Raw genomic sequence first — 27984 nt, 5'->3', positions numbered from 1 at the left:
CCACATGTAGTCAGGAGGAAATTTCACAGCAACATTGTAGTTTAAGTTGCCTGTTTCCCCCCCCATTTCTGCTTTTTTAAAACACACTTAAACACAGTAAAGTCTAAAAGCCTAAAAGTTATATCATATTAAATAATTTTGATATCACTGTTTGATATATATAACACACACACAAAAAAATATTTTAAAATTTCATTTTAAAAAAGATATGTTTGTCATATTAAGTAATCACAAACAATTTCAACGTGAACTTTATTTAAAAATTAAATAGATTTAATTTCTTGTGTCTAAATGTTTGACTGATGCTGTTTATGATTTAAAATCTTAATAAATATGTAAATATAGAATTTGTGGCAGCACAGCTGACACTGGGGCCTTTGTGACCTCTTGGAGACACTAAAGAAGAAAAGTTGACCTCGTCTTGGCTGAAATGAACCGCTGTCACCACAAATAAGACAAATATTCAAAGAACAAAGCTGAAATGGTTTTGATGCTCTTTATTGTGTTGCAATGTTAAAATGTTCCACATAACGATGACTGAAAAAAACAAAACACACACATATTGTAGAATGAGTTCAGGATGAGGGTCAAACCAGTATCTGAGTCCCAGTGAGTGGGCTCAGGACTGGGAGCACTGGTCTCTCCTCAGTGTCTCTGACAGTGCAGTCTGGGAGCCCCGAGTGGCCTCACAGCTTACAGAGTTGACCTTCATCCACTGGTCTGCAGAAAGCCTCAGGGTGCTGCTCCAGCTGTAGAGGGCGCCGTCCTCCAGCACCGCGGGGCTCCTGGTCTCCTCCAATGAGATGCTGCTGCTGCCGTCCACCTTCCAGGCCAGAGTCCAGTCTGAGGGGAAGCCCTTGTTGGCCAGACACATGAGCGTGGCCGTCCCCTTTTGCACCTCCTCATCAGAGGGGGGCAGCACTGTCAGGGTGGGAGGGGCTGTGTCACCTAGGAGACAGCAAGGAGACAGTTGTCAATCAATCGTGTGAGTTTGTGTCAGATGGTTTTTCTGGTCCAACAGTCAGACTTTGTTTCACTTCCCTTTAAGACGTTTCAGGTGTAAATTAGGTGCACAGAGTCCAGACACGAGCTAAAATACAGCCAACGAGTTTATAAAAGCACCTGCAAGAATCAACCTCCTCACTGTGTCTGATTTTAAAATGTGAAGAAAAGCAGTTTGAACACATTGGAAGTTTTCTGAGTTTAATCCTAATCAGTCCACCTGGGGTCCAAGTGACCCAAAGGGGCACATTTATTGATAAATTTTATGAACCATCATACTTATTCAGCTGAAATTTAATATAACTGTCACTGATACAGTTATCTTCAGTTTCAGTTGTTTTCATCCAGTTAAATAAATAAATCAATAAATTCTGTGGGCTCCATCACAACTTTTTCTTATCATGCGACATTGAACCCCGGTTTGATATTTCAGAGTGTGTTCAGACTCCAAAGAATCATTTTGAGTTTAGTGTGAATTTTTCATAATGTCTAAACTGTTTTTATTGAATATATTGAAATGTTGTTTCACAAAAAAGAGATAACTTATCAAAATTCTCTGAAAATGAAATGTGGTTTACCAGCAAGATACTCATTTTTTAATAGCTGCAAAGTGACCTGTTATATCACAGATAACTGCAAGAACAGCATAAAGTTTAATGTATTAAAGACGGTTACATGATTACTGTGTCAAATGTAAAGAAATCAAATTTTAAATAACATCAAATCAGCAGTAAAGAAAACAGGCTAAACTGACCTCAACAACGTGTCAGGAAAAAAAATGTTAAAGAAAAAAATTTAAAATGTTAACATTTTAATATTTAAACAAGAATAAAATATTCAAAATAATAATGGTGTTTGAAAGATTTAAACTCATCACTGTATTCAAATTAAGTTCAAAATTCAAAGCAAATTATTCTGAAGTCTCATTTGGGGAAAAAATTGAATATTTTTTCTTCATTTAAGAAATCTGAAAATTTACATTTTAAGTATTTCAAATCAACATGTTCAATTTAAAATCTGCTGAAGCAAATCAGACACAGATTTAAATGTAACTAATGATAAAATCTTTATAATTTCTGCAGAAACTTACGTCCAACATGCAGTCTGGTTCCTCCACCGAACGTGAACCACAGTGATACAAACTGAAGAAGTCGTCGTACAAAAACCTCTGTGTGCACTCTGTGACTTTACCACACAAAACTAAAGCTACAAACCTTCCAACTCCAACTTTATAATTCTGAAAATAGGATTTATATTCTGGATCAAGCTGCTAAATTTGTATCTTTATTTGCAGAAAAATATTGAAAATATTTATGAAAATAATAAAAATATATTATTCTGTCTGTTCTTGACCTGATTAAGGAAAGGAAAGTTTGGGCATTAAAATGTAAAAGTCATCAAACTTTGTACTTACGTCCAACATGCAGTCTGGTTCCTCCACCGAACGTGAACCTCAGTGATACAAAGTGAAGAAGTGGTTGTACAAAAACCTCTGTGTGCACACAGACACAGTTCTGTCCTCAGTATCTTGTGAACTCCGTGAGCTCAGAGATGCCTCAGCGGTCACACAGTCCACCAGGTGCATGTTCTCAAACTTTATGCTGATGATACACTGATGTTTTTTTAATTTGATCTTTTCAGACTTCTTAAAGTCTGTTGATGACTCTGTGACTTTGGAAATAATAAACGAAAAACTCAAATAGGTTCTCAAATAGGTGCATTACACTCGGTGGTAATGCACATGTTCAAAACCCTCCGGGTGGGGTCAAGATGGGACACCTATCCGACAGCGGTCCATGTGCAGTCTGATGACCACCTGACCACAATTTACATATTCTGATGGCGGCAAAACGGGATCCAAAACGATTTGAGCGCATACAAGGGAATCTCAAGATGGATCTCGCACCGCAAAGCCTGCTGGTATGACCTGCACATGCCACGTATAATAATGCTCCCCCGGAGCGCAAAGGAACTGTTGAAATGTATGTGGCACGCTTCATCATGATAATAATTATGAATTATTATTATGTAAAGTGAATGTGAACAGCGGCTATCAAACCGAAAGCCTAATGCTACTGCGTGCACGTCGCTGCAAATCTGAACAGGCTGTTATATCCACAATAGACTTTACAGGACAGATATTTATCCATTCTTTCCCATGGGGGACTTAAATAATGTGAACTATTGTCTCCATCATAACACAGGCAGCTGCGTCTCTCCATGGTGCGCAGTAACATGTCATTGCACTCATCAGGCTTGGAGCTGAATGGATATCACGCTGTAATAAATGATCACTTCTAACTCTGGAGGAGATATGACATGGAACTTGTGCCAGGCTGTTACACCATTAATAAACATGAATCTTGTCTCCAACAGCAGTACAGGAGTGTTTCACAGCGCGGACATGGACATGAAGCCAGGACAGCAGACTGCAGTTAGAATCTTCTCACCCAAAAGAAAAACATTAATTCCATGTGATAATCCAACCACTGCGGTGTACAGAGTTGCGTTGAAGTGTGCAAACAAGAAAAAAGAAAGTTTCCTGGAAAGGTGCTCCATCTGAGGGACTGCATGGCCCAACTGGCAGCAAACTTTGAAGCAAAGCTGTCCAATGGCACCCACGCACGTGCACCCCACGCGCGCTTAGTGGCCCATGCAGCGTTATATGCACACACACACACACACACACACACACACACACACACACACACACACACACACACACACACACACACACACACACACACACACACACACACACACACACACACACACACAGCTGAGTGATAATTGCAGCCCCACGTGTATGTGCGGAGTGTCCGTGCGCCACGCGTTTGGAGCTCTTTGAACGAACGGAGGACAACTCTTGTTTCTTTCTTGCAATAAGAAAGGAGTCCCAGTTAATGACTTTAATCTGCACAAAAGTGACTCATGATTGACAATAAATGTGTGTCTGTCTGTGTGTGTATGTATATATATATCTCCTCCAGAGTTAGAACTTGATCATTTATTACAGCGTGAGATCTACTGAGCTCTGAGCATGACGAGTGCAATGACGTATTACTGCGCATCGCATGGTACCAAGTAAATTCAAATTTTATTAATTTGTATAGCTCCAATTCACGACGTGGTCACCTCAAGGTGCTTCACACAACACAAAAAAAAAAAACAGCGCAACATGAATCAAAAGATTAAAAAACCACAATAAAAGAATAAAAACATAAAAGATAAAAAGAATAAAAGAAAACATCCATCCATTTTCTTCTGCTTTATCCGGAGTCGGGTCGCGGGGGCAGCAGCTCAAGCAAAGCCGCCCAGACCTCCCGATCCACACACACCTCCTCCAGCTCCTCCGGGGGAACCCCAAGGCGTTCCCAAGCCAGCCGAGAGATGTAATCCCTCCAGCGTGTCGTGGGTCTTCCCCGGGGCCTCCTCCCAGGGGGCATCCGGAAAAGATGCCCGAGCCACCTCAACTGACTCCTTTCGACGTGGAGGAGCAGCGGCTCGACTCCGAGCTCCTCCCAATGCAATCCCACATGCAATCAAATAAAATACTAATGATAAAACAGGGTAAAAAAAAAAATGAGTCTTCAATCTGGATACCTTTCCAGATACCTTTGAAAACCATCAGCAGACCAATTAGCTTTAGACCGCGAACATATTTTTGCGTGCATAGTGAATAAAGGTTAACCATTAAAACATTTGTAAAGTCTGAAATCAAAGATTGTAGTGCCTGTCTGTTACATGTTTGGTAGTAGACAGACAGCCATGAATGGTAGAGCTCTATCCTCTGCAGGCAGAGAAGAGCTGACTACCAGAGAGAAAGGAAGAGGGAGAAAAGAAGAAAACAAAAAGATAATTTCTTGACACACCATACAGATCTGATGGTCATTTCACTGGAGTTTTGCACAGGCAGACAGTTTTGACTTATGGTTATAATTTTAAACAAACTAATTGAGGACAAGTTATTGAAATTAATGTCACATCTGTCATTTTACAAAGTAAAAATATCAGCTATATGTTTTAGTTTTAAAGTAATGTACTAATTGTGAAGGTTTTAGCATTTACATACCGCATTGCATTATGGGGACATTAATTTCCTGACGTCGGTGGTTGGCTGGTCGGTATAACATACAGTTACTGAAATGTGTGGTGGGTTTTACAAATAAATCTGTGTTTGTAAATATGTCATTTTTTTCATTTGTAAAAAAAGGCAATTTGAAAACTGAAAATTCTGTTTGCTAAGTGATTCATCACTTTTCGCGAATGTGTGGCTGCTTACACTACCATGAACACTACCATCTACTGGCGGTAGATGGCACTCACTTATTAGGTTTACATTTTAGCTGCCATGTTTAGTGGAACAACAACCCTGTCTATTACTGTGGCGGCGCATTAACTCCACGACTGTGGCTGAACTTGAAGGTAGACTGCCTGATATATTAGCTTCATGTTTGGAAAATGCCCAATCAGTAGACAGTCTTGTGAACAGTTTAAACTCAGCCCTCAAAACTACACTCAACATGAATGCACCACCTATATTAAAACCACGTCCCCCAAAACACAGTCGCCTTGGTTCAGTGATTACTTGCATGGCCTTAAGCATAAGGCCAGAGGTGTTATGGATAGACGCGGATTGAGGAGCGGTCCAGTATCTGACTGAACCCAGCATGAAATAATCAGAAGCAGTTCCAAAAAGAAAACATTTATTTTTCTCCCTTTGTGCTATACATGAAATACTAAATAATTTAAGTTCTGGTGAGGTGAAAAGGCGGCGCGCTCTCTCAGCGTCTCAACAGTCGGAGTCCGAACGTTCAGGACTCAGGAGTTCCGCCAACACCCCCCCCCCCAGGTGACTTTCCCAGACTGTACTCTGCGAAGGAGGAACAGAGATGAGATTATTCAACACTTATTACTACGAAATATTGTTTAGAGGCAAACTTATCAGCTACAAGTTTAGGTCTGGTTTCAAACTTAGTTCAAAGAGGCTGCTGCTCACAGCTAGTGGAGGATCATTAATCCGCACGCCACTGCCGTGAGGAGCACGCCAAACAATTTTCACCAATAATTACTTATAGCTGCATATAAACGCCAATTTACATTCACGGATAAACATTTCAGAATATTCACCTCTGTCGTGTGCTGACAATGTTTGCCTGTCACCCTTGTCCTCCTTCACAGGCGCAATGTCAGACTCTGAAACGGCCCTCAGTGTCCCCACACAGTCGTCACAAGGTCGTATTCTCCGGCAATCTTATCCAACTCACTGCTGGTTTAAATGTAGTTCTTCATCACTACATTGGTACCAGCTGGAAGTCCTCAGATCTGCACGTGAACATCACAGGTGTCGTGGATTGTCCTGATAGAGAGCCGCACGAGAATGCAACAGGTGCAGCCAATCATCGTAACAGAGGAGAGAGACTCTTCTGCAGCACATTTTCCTCAGAGAACAGCCCCAAATCACCTGGGAAGGAAAATAAACACAAAACAACCCAACCTTGTCCAGCCAACCCCCCCCCCCCCCCCCCCCCCCAACACACAACAAGAGGTCTAGAACAAAAATGGCGTAGTTCAAAATCAGAAGTATTCCACCTTGCATGGCATGATGCTATCTCAGACTGTAACCATGCACTACTGGCTACAAAGTGGACCTATTACTCTGATTTGATCAATAAAAACAAGCATAACTCAAAGTTCTTGTTTGACACGGTGGCAACACTTATTCATGAACAACCACCTGTGAGTCACTCTCCTTTTACAGCCCAATTTCTTAGATTAGTTCGAGAAGAAAATGGATGACATTAGGTTAAACATCCCAGCATGCCTTAATCCAGCCACTACATCTTGCTATTGAGGTAAGTGCCATTACTGAGGTTTTACCTAGATTTAAAGAATTTGATAATATCTCACTAGGTGTGCTGACGAAACTTGTAACATCTACTAAAAACACAACCTGGTTATTTGATCTTATACCAACAAAACTGTTTAAGGACCTGTCCCACTTTTGGGCCGACTGTGTTGGAAATTATTAATCTATTATTAATGTCTGGATCTGTTCCTAAATGTCTAAAATCTGCAGTGATTAAACCATTACTTAAGAAATTTAATCTTGACCCTAGTATATTGAAAAACTATAGGCCAATATCAAATCTATCATTTTGCTCTAAAATTTTGGAAAAAGTGGTTTCACAACAGCTCATGGACCACCTTAAGCCTGGTTCACATGGCAAGATTTTAAAATTATCTGTAGGCATCAATTTGACCATCTAACTCTTAGCCTAGGCTTGTGTGTCATAGATCACACTGACAAAGTGAGGAACCTTGGGGTAATTTTTGATCCCACGTTGTCTTTTGTCCTCCACATTAGAGCTATTACGAGAACTGCTTTCTTCCACCTGCAAAATATAGCGAAGATTCATCCCATCCTGTCTATGGCTGATGCTGAGACCCTGATTCATGCATTTGATTCTTCTACAACTCCTGGCAAAAATTATGGAATCACCGGCCTCGGAGGATGTTCATGCAGTTGTTTAATTTTGTAGAAAAAAAGCAGATCACAGACATGACACAAAACTAAAGTCATTTCAAATGGCAACTTTCTGGCTTTAAGAAACACTATAAGAAATCAGGAAAAAAAATTGTGGCAGTCAGTAACGGTTACTTTTTTAGACCAAGCAGAGGGAAAAAATATGGAATCACTCAATTCTGAGGAAAAAATTATGGAATCATGAAAAACAAAAGAACGCTCCAACACATCACTAGTATTTTGTTGCACCAGCTCTGGCTTTTATAACAGCTTGCAGTCTCTGAGGCATGGACTTAATGAGTGACAAACAGTACTCTTCATCAGTCTGGCTCCAACTTTCTCTGATTGCTGTTGCCAGATCAGCTTTGCAGGTTGGAGCCTTGTCATAGACCATTTTCTTCAACTTCCACCAAAGATTTTCAATTAGATTAAGATCCGGACTATTTGCAGGCCATGACATTGACCCTATGTGTCTTTTTGCAAGAAATGTTTTCACAGTTTTCGCTCTATGGCAAGATGCATTATCATCTTGAAAAATGATTTCATCATCCCCAAACATCCTTTCAATTAATGGGATAAGAAAAGTGTCCAAAATATCAACGTAAACTTGTGCATTTATTGATGATGTAATGACAGCCATCTCCCCAGTGCCTTTACCTGACATGTAGCCCCATATCATCAATGACTGTGGAAATTTACATGTTCTCTTCAGGCAGTCATCTTTATAAATCTCATTGGAACGGCACCAAACAAAAGTTCCAGCATCATCACCTTGCCCAATGCAGATTCGACATTCATCACTGAATCTGACTTTCATCCAGTCATCCACAGTCCACGATTGCTTTTCCTTAGCCCATTGTAACCTTGTTTTTTTCTGTTTAGGTGTTAATGATGGCTTTCGTTTAGCTTTTCTGTATGTAAATCCCATTTCCTTTAGGCGGTTTCTTACAGTTCGGTCACATTCGGTTCCTCATTTGTTTTGTTGTGCATTTTCAATTTTTGAGACATATTGCTTTAAGTTTTCTGTCTTGACACTTTGATGTCTTCCTTGGTCTACCAGTATGTTTGCCTTTAACAACCTTCCCATGTTGTTTGTATTTGGTCCAGAGTTTAGACACAGCTGACTGTGAACAACCAACATCTTTTGCAACACTGCCTGATGATTTACCCTCTTTTAAGAGTTTGATAATCCTCTCCTTTGTTTCAATTGACATCTCTCGTGTTGGAGCCATGATTCATGTCAGTCCACTTGGTGCAACAGCTCTCCAAGGTGTGATCACTCCTTTTTTTTAGATAATTGGCAAAGCTTCTGGGGAAACCTGGTCTTGTTAGGAGAGACGGCATCCATCCCACTTTGGATGGAGCAGCTCTCATTTCTAGAAATCTGGCCAATTTTATTAAACCCTCCAAACCGTGACTACCCAGGGTTGGGACCAGGAAGCAGAGTTGTAGTCTTACACACCTCTCTGCAGCTTCTCTCCCCCTGCCATCCCCCCAATACCCCATCCCCGTAGAGACGGTGCCTGCTCCCAGACCACCAATAACCAGTAAAAATCCATTTAAGCATAAAAATTCAAAAAGAAAAAATAATATAGCACCTTCAACTGCACCAGAGACTAAAACAGTTAAATGTGGTCTATTAAACATTAGATCTCTCTCTTCTAAGTCCCTGTTAGTAAATGATATAATAATTGATCAACATATTGATTTATTCTGCCTTACAGAAACCTGGTTACAGCAGGATGAATATGTTAGTTTAAATGAGTCAACACCCCCGAGTCACACTAACTGTCAGAACGCTCGTAGCACGGGCCGAGGGGGAGGATTAGCAGCAATCTTCCACTCCAGCTTATTAATTAATCAAAAACCCGGACAGAGCTTTAATTCATTTGAAAGCTTGACTCTTAGTCTTGTCCATCCAAATTGGAAGTCCTAAAAACCAGTTTTATTTGTTGTTATCTATCGTCCACCTGGTCGTTACTGTGAGTTTCTCTGTGAATTTTCGGACCTTTTGTCTGACTTAGTGCTTAGCTCAGATAAGATAATTATAGTGGTCGATTTTAACATCCACACAGATGCTGAGAATGACCGCCTCAACACTGCATTTAATCTATTGTTAGACTCGATTGGCTTTGCTCAAAATGTAAATGAGTCCACCCACCACTTTAATCATACCTTAGATCTTGTTCTGACTTATGATATGGAAATTGAAGACTTAACAGTATTCCCTGAAAACCCCCTTCTGTCTGATCATTTCTTAGTAACATTTACATTTACTCTGATGGACTACCCAGCAGTGGGGAATAAGTTTCATTACAGTAGAAGTTGTTCAGAAAGCACTGTAACTAGGTTTAAGGATATGATTCCTTCTTTATGTTCTCCAATGCCATATACCAACACTGGTCAGAGTAGCTACCTAAACTCTGTGAGTGAGATAGATTATCTCGTCAATAGTTTTATATCCTCACTGAGGACACCTTTGGATGCTGTAGCTCCTCTGAAAAAGAGAGCCTTAAATCAGAAGTGCCTGACTCCGTGGTATAACTCACAAACTCGCAGCTTAAAGCAGATAACCCGTACGTTGGAGAGGAAATGGCGTCTCACTAATTTAGAAGATCTTCACGTAGCCTGGAAAAAGAGTTTGTTGCTCTATAAAAAAGCCCTCCATAAAGCTAGGACATCTTACTACTCATCACTAATTAAAGAAAATAAGAACAACCCCAAGTTTCTTTTCAGCACTGTAGCCAGGCTGACTAAGATTCAGAGCTCTATTGAGCCGAGTATTCCTTTAACTTTAACTAGTAATGACTTCATGACTTTCTTTGCTAATAAAATTTTAACTATTAGAGAAAAAATTACTCATAACCATCCCAAAGACATATCGTTCTCTTTGGCTGCTTTCAGTGATGCCGGTATTTGGTTAGACTCTTTCTCTCCGATTGTTCTGTCTGAGTTATTTTCATTAGTTACTTCCTGCAAACCATCAACATGTCTATTAGCCCCCATTCCTACCAGGCTGCTCAAGGAAGCCCTATGACAGGGTTTTTCTCTTTATTGTCAATATATGTATTATCAAATATTAATGTCTTCACTTTGATGTACTCTCTGTAATCATGTCTTTGATTTCTGTTCTCTATTTTTCATATATGCATATATGCAGGTGTAAAAGCTTATGTATCATTATTCCTTTAAGTAATTACTTAGTGACAAAAGCAATCATATATGCTGAATGATTCAAATGCATTAAGACTGTCTAACAGTGAGCATATGACGTCTGACCATTCAGTGTGCAGGTCATCTATCTACAATGTCAGACTGGCTGGCTGGGGTCATGATTAACTTATCGCAGATATGTACTTTTGATTAATAGTTCATCCTTGGACAGGAACAGTGCAAACTGACATCGGCTCATATCAGAGTAAGACCAGACTTTCTGTCTTTTCATTGTTTTGTGATATCGTCATTCCTATATGCTGTATGTAACGATATTCAATAAAAAGGAGAGGCAAGGGGCGGGACCTTCAGGATGGATGACAGTTCTTTCTGAAGGAGCTTCTCGTTCCTCCTCTCCTGCAGGATAAAGAAATTCAGTCTCTCCTTGGTTATTATTTCTGTGTGTGTGTAAACTTTTCAGGTCTAACTTTGAAAAACTTTAACATCTTGGTCCTTCGAGCCGGATGCCAACAGACCGGAAACTCGTCAGCCCATGACGGAGAACGCCCGTGGAAGTCTGCAGCTGCAGCGCGGGAAATCAGTTCCTGCAGTTCCCTTTCTGGGTGTCAGGTCTCCTCCCTAATGGGTCGGCGCCTACCGGGGTGAAGGCATACGGACTGCAACAGAGTGTGATCACGGTGAGACTGTTTTTCTTTGAGTGAAAAATCCGTGCACGTAAGAGCGCGTGGCTGGGACCATCGCTGCAAGAGAAAAAAAAAAAACCCGTAATGTCTTTCTAAGTTCGTCTCTGGTCTTAACCACTGTAAAGTGTGAGGCTAAGGCCTGGCTGATAATAGCTGAAGCGCAGCGGTGTGAATGTGTTTGTGTGAATGTGTGTGTTTTTATGACTGAGGACGTGCACAACTGAAGCACGGGGGACCTGTCACCAGTATTAACCCACTGGCAGAAGTGAAGCCCTGTCTGTGAAGTAAGTTGTAAGCGTGCTATATGCACCACACCTGTTTGTGAACCTACAAGTCTGGAAAGAAGCCCTAAGCAAGGTCACCCACCTCTCAGAGGTCGAAGTGGTGACACTTTTCAGACTGATCGGTGACCAAACAGTGAAAAAAGAACAACAGCCTGTTCGTTTAGATCTCCCTATGAGATAACCCCACGAACAGCTAAAATGGGTAACTGCTGTTGTTCTCACAGCCAACATGACACACAGTCAAATGATGTTAGGTACATGAAGACAAAATATCCAGCATCACCTGAACACTTAAAAATGTGGCGAGAGACAGTTAATTTCTCGGGTAAAATTACAGTTAAATTCCACAACAAAGTCATTTGACACCATAAAAGAGAACACCAGTGATTTTACAAAAAGACAAGAGAGACGTGGAGTGAAAAATACACTACACCATGCTTTTGTACAAAACACAGCAGTTCTTAAACCTGCTGGAGAGGAAGAAGTGTATTTTGTAGGAAAGTGCAAAGGTCAGCGCTGCAGAGCAGCCAGAGGTAAATCCACATGTTGGAAGTGTGGAAATAAGGGACACTTTGCACGTGAATGTACACACTCGCAAAGATGAGTTCTCCGTTTTCAACATGAATTTTGTTTATGTACATAAGGTTGCAGAACCCTTTTTTCTTTCTAGCAGATTATAATTGTCAGTTTTTCTTACTTTTGTTCTGTTGTCGCTATATAGACTGATTGTATGTAATTATTGTGATAAAACTGTCAAGGTCACAGTTGTCGGCGCTCCAACATTTTAAAGTGTGGAGTTAAGAAACTGAGAAATAAGTGCACATTATTTTTGTACATGTATATGAGTGTGAGTTGGTGTCCAGGGTAAAAATAGAGTATTTTGAGGGAGAATTCTGAAATAGATCTGTTGATGAAATAGAACGTTTCAGCTTGGTTTGATGATAACTCAAAGACTATAAATACTATCGTCTTTCTACTTCCCATATTGAATGATTATGTAACTGGGATGAAGTGGTTAAAATATGGTTGATTCTTGTACACTGGATAAGGTGTAAAAGTTGATTAGTTTTGCCTATTTGATGGATTTTAAGCAAAGCTGATTAAAATTATATTTCATTAATGATTGGTTTATTGTTGTGTGATATATTTTTTGTGTGTTGTTTTGAAATGATTCTTTTCTGTCTGGAAAAAAAAAAGAGAGAAGAACATTCAGATTGACTGCTTCAATTGAACATTGCAGTATTTGGCTAATCTTGCCTCAGTAATTATGAATGAGCTCCTGTGGAACTGACCACTTAGATCAATGAGTTCCAGCGGGTATTCATAAACTCGTCTGGAAACAGGCTCATCTAGGCAATAAAGACTTTGGGTTATAAATCATTTCTATGAATCAGTTCCCCAGTATACATATTAAATACTGCTAAAAGATTGAAAAATTGTGATTGACTGATCCACTAATTTTTCTTTTGATGGCACATAACAGACAGAAGGGAGCAGTGGTTGTGGTAGATTCTCTGAGGACTATTAGGAAATTGATTGTGAGACCGTGATTGCATACCTGGTTCTTGACCTCCGGGTCCCAAACAACCTGACAGAAGGTTGGCGAAAGAAAAAAGAGAAAAAGTCTCCTATCAGTTCGCTGTACTTAATAGTTCCGTTGAGGTCTACGTGTCTACATGTGTGTAATATGCTGCGTGTAATGTAACACAGGTCTTCTTTGGACCTGTGGATTTTTTTTTTTTTTTTGGGGGGGGGGGGGTATTTGAGAAGAGTTGGCGTATTTTGCTTATTTGTTGTAAGCAGTTGTGATATTAAATAGATAGATAGATAGATAGTCTTTATTGTCATTGTTACTTTTTACAAAGTCACAACGAAATTGAAAGTGCTTTGGCTCGTGAGTTAAGAGTAATAAATAGTTTAAAAACATAAAAACATATTGCACTGACTATGAACAGGAATAAAACATCTAAAAAGAAAAAATATAAAACAAATTGCACTGTTTATGGACAGGAATGGTACGGTCACAGGTTGCACTGGGTGAAAAAGACTGCCACCAGATGTACTGCATACTGAACATACTATTTCACCTTGAAGAGTTAAGTTGTTGTATGGCTGGGGGGCCTGGCTGCCTTTTTGTTTCTGTCTTTTGTTTTTCCTTCCAGGTGGCTTGCATTTGGGACTGAGTGGCTGTGTAGCTGAGTTTATCAGGACCTCACCCTGATCACCTGCGGCTCGTCAGGACTCACAGCTGTGGTGCATCTACATGGATTGGAACATGGTGGCATTTAAGACTGGAGTACACAGTGTGTATTTGCCAGAGACTCGACCTTGTGACCAGACGGGTGAGATCGTCGTCTCGGGAGCCATCTCATCATCAGTGGATGCAGAGAACGTCCAGGTTTGATGCATGGTCTGTGAAAGAGGAGGGGGTGAGGTCTCACGCTCGTCAGCACACTTCCTGAGGTACGTTAGATTTTGTGACTAACATTTATACAGTCAGTAAATATGGTGTCCCTCACACCTTATTATATTGAGCTGTATGTTGGTCGTTTAAATCAGCTTCCGCTGCAGTGAGTTTGTGAACTGGATGTTCCATGCCTGCAGGGTGGGAAGCTGATTAGTAATTAAGCCAGGAAGTGTTTGCTGTTTGTACACCTTTGAGCGTTCTCTCTGTGTGTTGAGTGTGGACTCACATAATGATTCCTTCTTTCACAGACTCGGTTTGTCGCGGCCACCTGGGGGGTGTCGGCGGGGTCCTTGGGTCCGAACCAGTTCTGGCTCCGGACCGTTAGCGCTGCTGGGAGCGCACCGCAATCCACCACGCCAGACCGCGCACTTCTATATTTTTCACAGCACTGTTATGTTCATTAAACTCTGTTATCCCTTGTACCGTGCTCTGCTTATTTTATACTGGGTCCTTCAAACGCTGGTCGGTTCTCCGGGCTGCGTCCGACACATAACATAAGTGCCATGATTGCCTCTGGATAAAAACTATTTTTTAGAAGGTTTGTTCTGGTTTGTAATATTCTGTATCTCCTGCCTGATGGCATGAGCTGAAACTGACAATGTCCAGGGTGTGAGACGTCCTTTGAAATATCTATGCCTTCCTGCAGCATCTGGACGTGTAAATGTCTTCCAGTGTGGGGAGGGGGCAGCCTATGATCTTCTCTGCTGCCCTAATGACCCTATGTAGCACCTTCTTCTCTGAGGATGTGCAGCTGCCATACCAAACACACAGTCCATATGTGAGCACACTCTCTATGGAGCAGTGATAGAAGGCGAGAAGCAGATTCTGAGGAAGACTGTTCCTCCTGAGAATTCTCAAAAAGTACAGTCTCTGCTGCACCTTCTTCAGCAGCTCCTTGGTGTTGGCGCGCCATGTCAGGCTGTTCTCCAGCTCAATGCCGAGAAACCTGAACACCGGCACCCGCTCCACACAGACCCCCCCCGATAAAAAGTGGTTGGATGTCAGACTTGTTCCTTCTAAAGTCAACAACAAGCTCCTTTGTTTTTGTTGTGTTAAGGAGCAGGTTGTTGACTGAACACCACTCTGCCAGCCACTCCAATCAATCAATCAATCAATCAATTTTTTTTTATATAGCGCCAAATCACAACAAACAGTTGCCCCAAGGCGCTTTATATTGTAAGGCAAGGCCATACAATAATGATGTAAAACCCCAACGGTCAAAACGACCCCCTGTGAGCAAGCACTTGGCTACAGTGGGAAGGAAAAACTCCCTTTTAACAGGAAGAAACCTCCAGCAGAACCAGGCTCAGGGAGGGGCAGTCTTCTGTTGGGACTGGTTGGGGCTGAGGGAGAGAACCAGGAAAAAGACATGCTGTGGAGGGGAGCAGAGATCGATCACTAATGATTAAATGCAGAGTGGTGCATACAGAGCAAAAAGAGAAAGAAACAGTGCATCATGGGAACCCCCCAGCAGTCTACGTCTATAGCAGCATAACTAAGGGATGGTTCAGGGTCACCTGATCCAGCCCTAACTATAAGCTTTAGCAAAAAGGAAAGTTTTAAGCCTAATCTTAAAAGTAGAGAGGGTGTCTGTCTCCCTGATCTGAATTGGGAGCAGGTTCCACAGGAGAGGAGCCTGAAAGCTGAAGGCTCTGCCTCCCATTCTACTCTTACAAACCCTAGGAACTACAAGTAAGCCTGCAGTCTGAGAGTGAAGCGCTCTATTGGGGTGATATGGTACTACGAGGTCCCTAAGATAAGATGGGACCTGATTATTCAAAACCTTATAAGTAAGAAGAAGAATTTTAAATTCTATTCTAGAATTAACAGGAAGCCAATGAAGAGAGGCCAATATGGGTGAGATATGCTCTCTCCTTCTAGTCCCCGTCAGCACTCTAGCTGCAGCATTTTGAATTAACTGAAGGCTTTTTAGGGAACTTTTAGGACAACCTGATAATAATGAATTACAATAGTCCAGCCTAGAGGAAATAAATGCATGAATTAGTTTTTCAGCATCACTCTGAGACAAGACCTTTCTGATTTTAGAGATATTGCGTAAATGCAAAAAAGCAGTCCTACATATTTGTTTAATATGCGCTTTGAATGACATATCCTGATCAAAAATGACTCCAAGATTTCTCACAGTATTACTAGAGGTCAGGGTAATGCCATCCAGAGTAAGGATCTGGTTAGACACCATGTTTCTAAGATTTGTGGGGCCAAGTACAATAACTTCAGTTTTATCTGAGTTTAAAAGCAGGAAATTAGAGGTCATCCATGTCTTTATGTCTGTAAGACAATCCTGCAGTTTAGCTAATTGGTGTGTGTCGTCTGGCTTCATGGATAGATAAAGCTGGGTATCATCTGCGTAACAATGAAAATTTAAGCAATACCGTCTAATAATACTGCCTAAGGGATGCATATATAAAGTGAATAAAATTGGTCCTAGCACAGAACCTTGTGGAACTCCATAATTAACTTTAGTCTGTGAAGAAGATTCCCCATTTACATGAACAAATTGTAATCTATTAGACAAATATGATTCAAACCACCGCAGCGCAGTGCCTTTAATACCTATGGCATGCTCTAATCTCTGTAATAAAATTTTATGGTCAACAGTATCAAAAGCAGCACTGAGGTCTAACAGAACAAGCACAGAGATGAGTCCACTGTCCGAGGCCATAAGAAGATCATTTGTAACCTTCACTAATGCTGTTTCTGTACTATGATGAATTCTAAAACCTGACTGAAACTCTTCAAATAGACCATTCCTCTGCAGATGATCAGTTAGCTGTTTTACAACTACCCTTTCAAGAATTTTTGAGAGAAAAGGAAGGTTGGAGATTGGCCTATAATTAGCTAAGATAGCTGGGTCAAGTGATGGCTTTTTAAGTAATGGTTTAATTACTGCCACCTTAAAAGCCTGTGGTACATAGCCAACTAACAAAGATAGATTGATCATATTTAAGATCGACGCATTAAATAATGGTAGGGCTTCCTTGAGCAGCCTGGTAGGAATGGGGTCTAATAAACATGTTGATGGTTTGGATGAAGTAACTAATGAAAATAACTCAGACAGAACAATCGGAGAGAAAGAGTCTAACCAAATACCGGCATCACTGAAAGCAGCCAAAGATAACGATACGTCTTTGGGATGGTTATGAGTAATTTTTTCTCTAATAGTTAAAATTTTGTTAGCAAAGAAAGTCATGAACTCATTACTAGTTAAAGTTAATGGAATACTCAGCTCAATAGAGCTCTGACTCTTTGTCAGCCTGGCTACAGTGCTGAAAAGAAAGCTCGTCCCTGTAGGCTAGCTCTCCTATGTCGTCTGAGATGAGTCCGATTACTGTCGTGTCATGTGCAAACTTTATTATCTTATTACTAGGGTGGGTAGGGACACAGTCATAGGTTTAAAGAGTGTAGAGGAGCGGGCTAAGCAGACAGCCCTGTGGTGAGCCGGTGCTAAGACTAAGAGCAGTGGAGATGTTGGAACCCAGCCTGACCCTCTGGGAGCGGTCTGTCAAAAAGTCCAATATCCAGCTGCAGGTGAGTGGAGGGAGTCCAAGGTCTGCCAGTTTGGACACCAGACATTGTGGAAGGATGGTGTTAAACGCTGAGCTGAAATCCACAAAGAGCATTCTTGCGTAGCTCCCTCGTTGTTCCAAGTGGGTCAGCGCGGCATGAAGTGCTGTAGAAACAGCATCCTCCGTAGATCTCTTTGCTTTATAAGCAAATTGAAAAGGGTCCAAATCAGCTGGCAGGCAGGAAATGATATGACTCCGCACCAGTTTCTCAAAGCACTTCATATTAACTGGTGTTAGTGCCACTGGGCGGTAGTCATTCAGGGTGGTAATGCAAGGTTTCTTTGGTAATGGGACAATGATAGAGGACTTTAAACAGGAGGGGACAGTGGCCTGTGACAGGGACTGATTGAAAATCCTGGTAAAGATTCCAGCCAGTTGGTCCGCACAACCTTTCAGCACCCAACCCGCCACTCCATCAGGTCCTGCAGCTTTCCTCGGGTTCACCTTTCTCATCACCCGCCTCACCTCACACTCTTCTACCATGAGTGTGTGACTGCTGTGAGCAGGCGGCTGAGATGGAACTGATGTAGGTGTCACCTCAAAGCGGGCAAAGAAGATGTTAAGCTCCTCTGCCAGAGAAGATTCACCCTCGGCGGCCATGGAGTTGCTGGGTTTGTAGCTGGTGATGTGCTGGACACCCCGCCACACCTGTCTGGTATCGTTGCTCCTGATATAGTCCTCCATCTTCCTTCTGTATGCTGCCTTGGCCTTGCAGATACCTTTTTTCAGATTAGCTCTGGCGGTGCTGTAGAGTACCACGTCCCCAGACCTAAAGGCTGTGTTCCTGGCTGCCAACAGGCTCTGCACCTCCTTCTTCATCCAGGGCTTTCTGTTGGGATAAATCCTTATACGTCTGTCCCTGGTGACGCTGTCCGTGCAGAACCTGATGTAGTCCAGAACCACTGTAGTGTGGTTCTCCAGGTCCTGGTGGTTGAAAACCTCCCAGTCAATTCTCTGAAAGCAATCTTGCAGCTGGTAGGAGGCATCCTCAGGCCAAGTTGTAATAGTCCGGGTCATGGGCAGAGCTTGTTTCCGTAGGGGTGTGTATGCAGGGATAAGTAGCAGGGATGCATGATCAGATTGCCCAAGATGGGCTAATGATTTAGCCCTGTAAGACTGTCTGATGTTTGTATACAGTTTGTCCAATATATTTTCTCCTCTGGTTTTACACTTAATGTGCTGATGGAATTTGGGGAGAACTACTTTAAGATCTGCATGATTAAAGTCCCCAGAAATGATATGAACAGCCTCAGGGTATCTGTTCTGTTTGTCACTAATGCTGTCGTGCAAATGCCCCAGGGCAGAGTTAGCATTAGCGTCGGGTGCTACATACACGGCAGTAAGCAGCACGGCATTTAACTCCCGCGGGAGGTAGAAGGGTCTGCATTTAATCGTCATGAACTCCACATCTGGAGAGCAATGTCTAGTGACTACTGTAGAATTCGTGCACCAGCTGTTATTAACATAAATGCACAGCCCCCCTCCTCTTTTCTTTCCGGAGCTTTCTGACCTGTCTTGCCGGTATACTGTATAACCTGCTAACTCGATAGCCGTATCCGGTATAAGTGGATTTAACCACGTCTCCGTTAGCAGCAGAGTGCAGCAGTCCCGGATAGCCTTATCGGTTGCAATCAGCAGCTTCCACTCGTCCAATTTGTTTGTAAGAGACCATACATTTGAAAGAAAAATGCTTTGGAGCGATGGTCTATGTGGCCGCTTCCGTAGCCTCAGTAGCACACCACCCCGGCATCCCCTCTTCTGTTTGCGTTCACTACGCCGTCACCGGCTCCTCGATGCTGGGATCGTAATCCACGGAGAGCCCGGTGTCCGTGCAGTGTCATCCGGAATGTTGTGGACACGGAGAAACTCGTACGACACGCTTCCCTTAATCCGTTGTCCAATAGATAAAACATCCAGCCCGTTATAGATGTTTTTAACCGGGCAGGATGGAAAAACAAAACTCTGAGCCAAAGAACACAAAGCTGCTGCGACTACGCGCGCCGCCATATTGTGTTTTTGGTCTGGGGTGTTGGAGGAGGAGCGTGTGCACACAGCTCCTGAGGGAAGCTCTAAATGCTCACTTCCCTCCTCCTCCTCCTCCTCCTCCTCCCGCCGCTCCACACCTCCACAACTTGAGGGAGGATTTGAGAAACACTGCAGCAATGTTTTGTTGTGCTTTAACACATGAAATACAGTTGGTTTACATGTAATTGATACTAATGTTTTAAAAGTGCTTCTTACTGTTAAATTTAGAGATGTTGTTTATTTGATGTAATCATTTCCAGCTTTAATGTTGTTTTGCATTACATTGCATTGACCTTTCCAAATGCAAAGTTCTATTTTCTTTTTTTTTTTTTTTTGAAGTGTGATTTGTTTTGGGAACAAAGTGTAATTTATCACTCCAGCTTGAGAGCAGAGCAGAAGGTTGTACAGCGTGTGAACAGTAAAACTGGGCTCCTGTTAGACACATTAATGTTGGCGAGGGTAAATTGACAGCAATGTAGGAGCAACAAATCATGAGAACTCAATATTTTGACATATTGTGTGAATATATTGTGTCAATAATGTGAACTCGTAAGTGAGGCAACTAACCCCTGCTGCACATCAAACAAGAAGCGGCAGGCTTTCATAAGGCATTGATGACTGATGAAGTGCTTATTAATTATTATTTTTTTTGATACATGCAGATTAAGTTAGGCTTTAAAGGATAGAGATTGTTGGACAACTTTTCACTTTATTATTGTCCATTCTGACCCATAGTTACTCCTGCAAACCAAGTATTGTTTGAGTATCTGATTCTGTCATTATTTTTATCCTATTTATTGTTAGTGTTTAAGCATTGATTAATCCAACAGTTCTCTCTCTCTGGGATTAATAGAATAGAATAATCTATTCTGGGATAAATACCTAAAGGATACTTCAATTCACTTTCAGTGATCCTGTATGTTTAATGTTCTGTGCAATTAAAGCTGTTTTGACATGACACCCCTTAATGAGTGTTCCCCCACCCCTTGGAACCCCTGCCCAGTATGGAAGGCTGCGAGCCCATGATGGGTAAGATCCCATCTTAAACCCTGGGACAACCTAAGGCAGGCCCAGTCACGATTACTCGACCTTGTCTCTGTGACGCTCTGACTCACTAGGACATGAGGAGGTGGCACTGGGGTACTATGGTGGAATCAAATTTGTCCGTATGCCTACATGGTAAGGCGGTGTATTGATTTAATTGGAGTATTGGATCATTGTCAGGAATTGAATTGTCATATTAAGATCGGCCTGCATGTATTAATTGATGTTAATCAATGCTTATCATTCATCCAATCAATCAATTTTGAAATGGTTGGACTGGTTATTAATCATTTTGTGACATTTGGATTTCAGACATATGCAAAGCATTAATGCGGAGCATGTTTAATCTGTGCGAAGCACAATTCACAGGGTAATGAGACCAAAACAAGGGAAATTTCCAACACCTCAATCCCCGTTTCAAATGGATTTTATTGAATGTACCAACCAATGTGAAGGGAAAATATTGCCTAGTATTGATTGAAACATATAGCAAATGGGTAGAGGTGTTCCCTGTTAGACATGCAGATGCTCTAACAGTGGCGAAGATACTTTGTAGAGACATAATTCCAAGACATGGGCTACCCGAAACAATGTACAGTGATAATGGCACTCATTTTGCAAATGAAATCATCCAACAGTTGACAGAACATTTGGAAATAAATGCAAAAACACATTGTGCTAATCATCCTCAAAGTGCAGGTTTAGTGGGAAGAACAAATGGAACAATTAAAAGTGAGCTCAGGGATATGCATTGTGGAAGAAAAAAAAAATAAAACCTGGGTTTATTGTTTGTTTTTTTTTCTAATTTGGTGAAATTGTACATGCATATAATACCCAGCTCATGACTAGCTGCTAGCAAACTAGCGACTGGCCTTAAGTCATTCGAAATTTTGTATGGCAGGCCCTACAGAATACCAGATTTACAGAAGATAGCTGGGCCTGATAGCGAGGATGAGGAATTAATTGATTACATGAGACGAGTATTGTCCCATAAGAATGTTATACATTCTAACAGAATACCAGATGCTCCTATTTCTGTGCAGGACCCTGAGAGTCAGATCGAGATTGGCGACTGGGTGCTCATAAAGACCATTAAAAAGAAGAACTGGTCATCTCCAAGGTGGGAAGGTCTATTTCAAGTGCTGCTAACCACCCCCACTGCAGTGAAAATCGCAGAGAGGTCATCTTGGGTGCATCTATCCCACTGTAAAAGACAAAGATACCTGAAAGATCCCGAACAAGACAAGGGGAGCGACATGTAACAGTGTCGGCTGACGGCCTATGGGCCCAGTAACGGCTGGAAGCGCGTCACAACAAAGACAGAGCGTGACCAGGAGTGAACAAAGACAAAGACCAGAGATTGAAGCAGGTGCCAAGGTCCCAAGGCAGACGTACTACAAGCTTGAAATAAGAGCACTGACGTGACCGGAGCAGGAGAAAAGAAGCAAACAACATTGCATCTTGAGAACGGGAGACAATCCTGTTCTATTCCTGTGCACCTGTGTTTACAGAAACGTCAAGAACAGGGCACAGGACAGAGTACATAACACATTATTTTGATTCCATTTGCAACATGCTTTACACATACTGATGATAGCATAGATTATACACTACAGCTGGGGGAGAGCGGGACATAGCAACTGGTTGTTCAGAATATTGTTTTAATTATGGAGAGCTTTGCCGCCAGAGCAGGCTGCAAACTTCACACCCTGATGATGATTTTGACAATTATTGCTGTAATTGTGGCGTTTACTGTGTGGTGGTATGAAAACATATATGAACCCCGTTACAAGTCAGACCAGAAGAAAGTGAAACCACGAAGTTTTGAATGGATGTTTGATACGCCTCACAACCCATATCAAACAAACATGTGGTACAGATATGCTAAGTTTTTGGCTGACGGAGTGAAGGTGAACAACTGTTTTGTATGTTCCTTAATGCCTGTCTCTGCCATGCACCCACGTATAAAACCACTGCCGCTGTTGAATGTTAGTCTTTTGTTTCCACACGTGGTAGCATCAGCAGTGGATGCCATGGTACTCAATGACTCTGTTCATGAACATACAGGCTCTTACATCACAATCAAGGCACCAAAGAACATTTCATTAAAAAATTTCCTAGCAGCAGAAGGGTCACTGACAGTGCCTATTCATACTAATCTTTTCCTTGATCCCAGAGCTCAACTCATCTGTTATGCAAATGACCAGCCTTTGTTCTCTGGTCCAATTACTGATATGGGCAAGGTTGCTGAGCCATATTGTAAGGTGATATTGGGGCCATGCACTCACCTACCGGGTTGAAGCTTTAACCACACTCAAGCTCCCTATGGGGGCAAGTGTGTAGATTACTTCCAAGCACCGGACCCTACGGGGACTTATGCTCAGGTGAGCATGTACTGGTTGTGTGGCCATAATGCCTTCATAGCCCTCCCCGCAGGATGGACAGGCAGATGCGCTCCAATAACCACGGCTCAGTACTCCTACGTCGTAGCCGCTCACCCCTCGACCAGTCATCGCTTCAAGCGAGACTTGGCTCCCCATGACCCTATATGGGGAACGGATGTGCCTCAAGACGCCAAGCTGTGGTCTACAGACCAGAAGATCCTACTCTCACTCTTTCCTTGGGTGGGCATGGGCAAGGTGATGCTGCGTGTGGAGACACTAAATTATCGATTTAGTTACTTTGTGAACTCCACAGTTGAGGCTCTAAAAGGCATAAGGGCAGAGCTGACCGCTCTGCGGATCATGGAAATGCAGGATAGAATGGTTTTAGATCAATTAACCGCGGCTGCGGGTGGGGTATGCGCCATGGTGGGTGAAAGCTGTTACACTTTTATTCCTGACAATGATGACGATGGGGGTTCCATTGGCTTAGCTATTCAAAATTTGACATTGCTAGAACGCACTGTAGTTAAAGACTTTGTCCCAGACAATGGCTGGGCTACGTGGCTCTTTTCAGGATCATGGTACCACATCCTGTTGAGAATGATCACCCCACTCGCGATTTTTCTAGGCGTATTGAGTGTCATGATTTGTTGCGTGATCCTTATTGTACGGTCTTTGGTTCGTCAGATGATTTCTGCTACAGTAGATGGGTTGCTGTTGGACCGTGACTACATTTTCTTGTTGCAATCACATGATACTTCAAATGGCCTCGTTTAGACTGGGCATCTTGTGTACATTATTCTTCCTGAGTGTAAGGGTTTGATGCTTCTGCGCAAATGATCGGGCCACTGAAAGTCCACAGTCGGAGGTGGTGGTTTTGTGATATTGACAATGCAGACATTGAAATTTGATAAACAGGGAGGAAGAATGACAGGGTTTTTCTCTTTATTGTCGATATATGTATTATCAAATATTAATGTCTTCACTTTGATGTGCTCTCTGTAATCATGTCTTTGATTTCTGTTCTCTATTTTTCATATATGCATATATGCAGGTGAAAAAGCTTATGTATCATTATTCCTTTAAGTAATTACTTAGTGACAAAAGCAATCATATACGCTGAATGATTCAAATGTATTAAGACTGTCTAACAGTGAGCATATGATGTCTGACCATTCAATGTGCAGGTCATCTATCTACAATGTCAGACTGGCTGGCTGGGGTCATGATTAACTAATCGCAGATATGTACTTTTGATTAATAGTTCATCCTTGGACAGGAACAGTACAAACTGACATCGGCTCATATCAGAGTAAGACCAGACTTTCTGTCTTTTCATTGTTTTGTGATATCGTCATTCCTATATGCTGTATGTAACGATATTCAATAAAAAGGAGAGGCAAGGGGTGGGACCTTCAGGACAGACGACAGTTCTTTCTGAAGGAGCTTCTCGTTCCTCCTCTCCTGCAGGATAAAGAAATTCAGTCTCTCCTTGGTTATTATTTCTGTGTGTAAACTTTTCAGGTCTAACTTTGAAAAACTCTAACACCCTACCATTAATTAATGCTTCGATCTTAAATATGATCAATCTGTCTTTATTTGTTGGCTATGTACCACAGGCTTTTAAGGTGGCAGTAATTAAACCATTACTTAAAAAGCCATCACTTGACTCAGCTATCTTAGCTAATTATAGGCCAATCTCCAACCTTCCTTTTCTCTCAAAAATTCTTGAAAGGGTAGTTGTAAAACAGCTAACTGATCATCTACAGAGGAATGGTCTATTTGAAAAGTTTCAGTCAGGGTTTAGAATTCATCATAGTACAGAAACAGCATTAGTGAAGGTTACAAATGATCTTCTTATGGCCTCAGACAGTGGACTCATCTCTGTGCTTGTTCTGTTAGACCTCAGTGCTGCTAGACCTCAGTGCTGCTTTTGATACTGTTGACCATAAAATTTTATTACAGAGATTAGAGCATGTCATAGGTATTAAAGGCACTGCGCTGCGGTGGTTTGAATCATATTTATCTAATAGATTACAATTTGTTCATGTAAATGGGGAATCTTCTTCACATACTAAGGTTAATTATGGAGTTCCACAAGGTTCTGTGCTAGGACCAATTTTATTCACTTTATACATGCTTCCCATAGGCAGTATTTTAGACAGCATTGCTTAAATTTTCATTGTTACGCAGATGATACCCAGTTTTATCTTACCATGAAGCCAGAGGACACACACCAATTAGTTAAACTGCAGGATTGTCTTACAGACATAAAGACATGGATGACCTCTAATTTCCTGATAAAACAGAAGTTATTGTACTTGGCTCCACAAATCTTAGAAACATGGTGTCTAACCAGATCCTTACTCTGGATGGCATTACCCTGACCTCTAGTAATACTGTGAGAAATCTTGGAGTCATTTTTGATCAGGATATGTCATTCAGTGCGCATATTAAACAAATATGTAGTACTGCTTTTTTGCATTTGCGCAATATCTCTAAAATTAGAAAGTTCTTGTCTCAGAGTGATGCTGAAAAACTAATTCATGCATTTATTTCCTCTAGGCTGGACTATTGTAATTCATTATTATCAGGTTGTCCTAAAAGTTCTCTGAAAAGCCTTCAGTTAATTCAAAATGTTGCAGCTAGAGTACTGACGGGGACTAGAAGGAGAGAGCATATCTCACCCATATTGGCCTCTCTTCATTGGCTTCCTGTTAATTCTAGAACAGAATTTAAAATTCTTCTTCTTACTTATAAGGTTTTGAATAATCAGGTCCCATCTTATCTTAGGGACCTCATAGTACCATATCACCCCAATAGAGCGCTTCGCTCTCAGACTGCAGGCTTACTTGTAGTTCCTAGGGTTTGTAAGAGTAGAATGGGAGGCAGAGCCTTCAGCTTTCTGGCTCCTCTCCTCTGGAACCAGCTCCCAATTCGGATCAGGGAGACAGACACCCTCTCTACTTTTAAGATTAGGCTTAAAACTTTCCTTTTTGCTAAAGCTTATAGTTAGGGCTGGATCAGGTGACCCTGAACCATCCCTTAGTTATGCTGCTATAGACTTAGACTGCTGGGGGGTTCCCATGATGCACTGAGTGTTTCTTTCTCTTTTTGCTCTGTATGCACCACTCTGCATTTAATCATTAGTGATTGATCTCTGCTCCCCTCCACAGCATGTCTTTTTCCTGGTTCTCTCCCTCAGCCCCAACCAGCCCCAGCAGAAGACTGCCCCTCCCTGAGCCTGGTTCTGCTGGAGGTTTCTTCCTGTTAAAAGGGAGTTTTTCCTTCCCACTGTCGCCAAGTGCTTGCTCACAGGGGGTCGTTTTGACCGTTGGGGTTTTTCCATAATTATTGTATGGCTTTGCCTTACATTATAAAGCGCTTTGGGGCAACTGTTTGTTGTGATTTGGCACTATATAAATAAAATTTATTTGATTTGATTTGATTTTTAGATGCAGACTAATGAGCAGATCTGATTTGATACAGGTGTTAGTTTTGGGGATGAAAATTTACAGGGTGATTCCATAATTTATTCCTCAGAATTGAGTGAGTCCATATTTTTTTTCCCTCTGCTTGGTCTAAAAAAGTAATCGTTACTGATTACCACAATTTTTTTTCCTGATTTCTTATAGTGTTTCTTAAAGCCAGAAAGTTGCCATTTGAAATGACTTTAGTTTCGTGTCATGTCTGTGATCTGCTTTTTTTCTACAAAATTAAACAACTGAATGAACATCCTCCGAGGCCGGTGATTCCATAATTATTGCCAGGGGTTGTATACTGGACTCCTGCAATGTTCTTTTTTCTGGTTTACAGTGGCCCAACATTAGGGGTCTCCAATTGGTTCAAATTGCTGATGCCAGACTTTTGACAGGAAAAAGAAAGTTTGACCACATTACACCCATTACACGCCTCGCTTCACTGGCTTTGTGTCTTTGTGAGATCAGATTTTAATGTTCTGCTATCAACCCTCTGGGGTCTGAGGGCATTTTTTGGTCAGTTCACCCGCCTGGCATAAATGATTTATTATTGCTGTTAACAACTCTCCTTGCATCCCACAATCAACTTTTATGTCTCTTTTTTCAGGACAACCTGTTCTTTCATAATATATATGCTTTTGTTGTGTTTTATAGGTGTAATAAAGGTTTACAATCAAAAATAACAAAGACAAAAATAAAGCGAAAAATAATTTTCCTCACACATTTATTCAAAACACACAGCAAACTATAATAAACAACTGTTTTGACACTTTATAAAGGTAATTTGAGGTCTTGTGTGAAAGACTGTACAACAAAAAAGTTCAAACAATAAACACAGATGCACATTTTGAACAATATATACAAAATGGTCTATGCGTTTATGCTCCAGTCTGAGGAGCGGCCCCTCTCCCTCACCCCATTGATATGGCAAACAGTGCTTTACGCCAGAGGGAGAGAGCCACAGAGTAATCCAGTAACATTCAAATGCAAACTTGTAGAGCAATCCTGATAGTTACACACTATTTGTTTGAGCATGTGAGATTACCATTGCAAGGTTCTCCGTCTGCTTTCACTTTTGCTGTGCGTAATGGAGCAGGGCGCATTGGAAGAGTTAGAGGACTATTCAAACGGGCAAACTAGTAAGATATCACTCCTGAAAACGATCTTTGGTTTATCACGTGAGGTAAATCTGCCCTACAATTGGATTTTGGAAAACCATGTGATGGTGAACCAATTCCGATTGGACACTCACATTGCGCACGTCACCACACAGCTTCTATGAGGAGTACAAAGATGACCGACGGTGGATCGAAAGTCTGTGGAGCTAAC

General features: G+C 41.6%; 1 gene segment (V, D, J or C); it reads right to left on the bottom strand.

Moving 5' to 3' along the window:
• Positions 1-582: 582 nt before the first annotated feature.
• The window catches only part of LOC117501724, a 43327-nt gene continuing 15925 nt past the window's right edge, over positions 583-27984 (bottom strand). Inside the window, 2 exon segments of the V gene segment in view lie at positions 583-948; positions 2417-2454. Coding sequence covers positions 620-948; positions 2417-2454 — 367 coding nt within the window.

The sequence above is a fragment of the Thalassophryne amazonica genome, chromosome 20 (assembly GCF_902500255.1).
Source record: "Thalassophryne amazonica chromosome 20, fThaAma1.1, whole genome shotgun sequence".
NCBI lineage: Eukaryota > Metazoa > Chordata > Actinopteri > Batrachoidiformes > Batrachoididae > Thalassophryne > Thalassophryne amazonica.
This window is presented reverse-complemented; position numbering and strand designations above follow the sequence as displayed.